Source organism: Nicotiana attenuata, chromosome 2, assembly GCF_001879085.1.
Source record: "Nicotiana attenuata strain UT chromosome 2, NIATTr2, whole genome shotgun sequence".
Taxonomy (NCBI): Eukaryota; Viridiplantae; Streptophyta; class Magnoliopsida; order Solanales; family Solanaceae; genus Nicotiana; species Nicotiana attenuata.
Genome location: NC_031990.1, coordinates 44730311 through 44731900, shown reverse-complemented (window position 1 = coordinate 44731900; position 1590 = coordinate 44730311). Strand labels below are relative to the sequence as shown.

General features: G+C 46.9%; 1 protein-coding gene across 1 annotated transcript; it reads right to left on the bottom strand.

The window, feature by feature from the left end:
* LOC109222957 (RNA-directed DNA polymerase homolog) lies at window positions 819-1238 on the bottom strand (the record flags this gene model as incomplete). The annotated part of the gene is made up of 1 exon (XM_019387237.1): window positions 819-1238. A coding segment is annotated over exon 1 (420 nt), but the record flags the coding sequence as incomplete, so codon positions are not given.

Below are 1590 nucleotides of genomic sequence, written 5' to 3'. Positions count from 1 at the left end.
CTATTCCCTCAAGCTAGGGTTAAACCAAACACTTACCTCGAAAGCTCCAAACTCAACTCAAGCCTCTAGTATAGCTTTACCCTTCGAATTCACCTCAAGACCGTTCGAACCTAGTCACAAATTACTCAAATGTATCAACAAATGCTAGTTAAACCAATTTGAAGGCATAAGAATGAATTTTCCAAAGTTTTGCCCAAAAATTCCCAAAACGCCCCCGGGCCCACGTGGTCAAAACCCGAGGCTCGAACCAAAACCCGACTACCCATTCCCCCATGAACTCAGATATATAAGTTATTTTGGAATCGGACCTCAAATTGAGGTCCAAAACCCCCAAATTTTGAAAACCCTAGTTCTATCCTAAATTCCCAAATTCCCCCATTAAAATCTTTGTTTTGAAGTTGAAATTATGTTTAAAGATGTTAAGAAGCAAAGAAAATAAGTTAGAAATCACTTACCAATCGTTTTGAAGGAGAAGAATCGTTTGGAAAATCGCCTCTTATGTTTTGGGTTTTGAAAAAGTGCAAAATGACAGAAAATCTCAGATTTACATACTTTGCTGAAGGACTGGCGCGGACCGCGCAAAAATGCCCCGCGGCCGCGCCTAGGAAGGGAGGGAAAAACAGCTCTCTGAACCTACCCAGCGCGGACCGCACGATTTTGGTGCGCGGCCGCGCTGGCGTCTTGCACCTGGGGCCTTCTCTGAATCTCCCAGCTGATGCTGGTCTAGGCCAGTTCTTGACTGCCTCTATCTTCTTCGGGTCCACCTGAATACCCTCAGCTGATACAACGTGACCCAGAAATGCTACTGAACTCAGCCAGAACTCACACTTGGAGAACTTGGCATATAACTGACTATCCCTCAGAGTCTGAAGAACCACTCTAAGGTGCTGCTCGTGCTCCTCCTGGCTGGGGGAGTACACCAAAATATCATCAATAAAGACTATCACGAACCTGTCCAAATATGGCCTGAATACTCGGTTCATCAACTCCATGAATGCTGCTGGGGCATTGGTCAACCCAAACGACATGACCAAGAACTCGTAATGCCCGTACCGAGTACGGAAAGCTGTCTTAGGGACATCAGATGCCCTAATCCTCAACTGGTGGTAGCCAGATCTCAATTCAATCTTGGAAAATACCCTGTCACCCTGAAGCTGGTCGAACAAATAATCAATCCTCGGTAGTGGATACTTATTCTTAATTGTTACCTTGTTCAATTGCCGGTAATCTATACACATCCGCATCGAACCATCCTTCTTCTTGACGAATAACACTGGCGCGCCCCAAGGCGAGACACTGGGTCTAATGAAACCCTTATCTAACAGATCCTGCAATTGGTCCTTTAACTTCTTCAGCTCCGGCGGGGCCATACGATATGGCGGAATAGAAATGGGCTGGGTGCCTGGAGCCAAATCAATACCGAAATCGATATCTCTATCGGGCGGCATACCCGACATCCCTTCTTGACCATACGTCGAGCCTTCACGTGCAATATGACACTACGGGTAGGGTGACCTGGAGTCCCCCTCCACTCTAAGCGAGGCATACCCGGTAGGGCTAAAGTCACGGTCTTGGCGTGGCAGTCCAAGA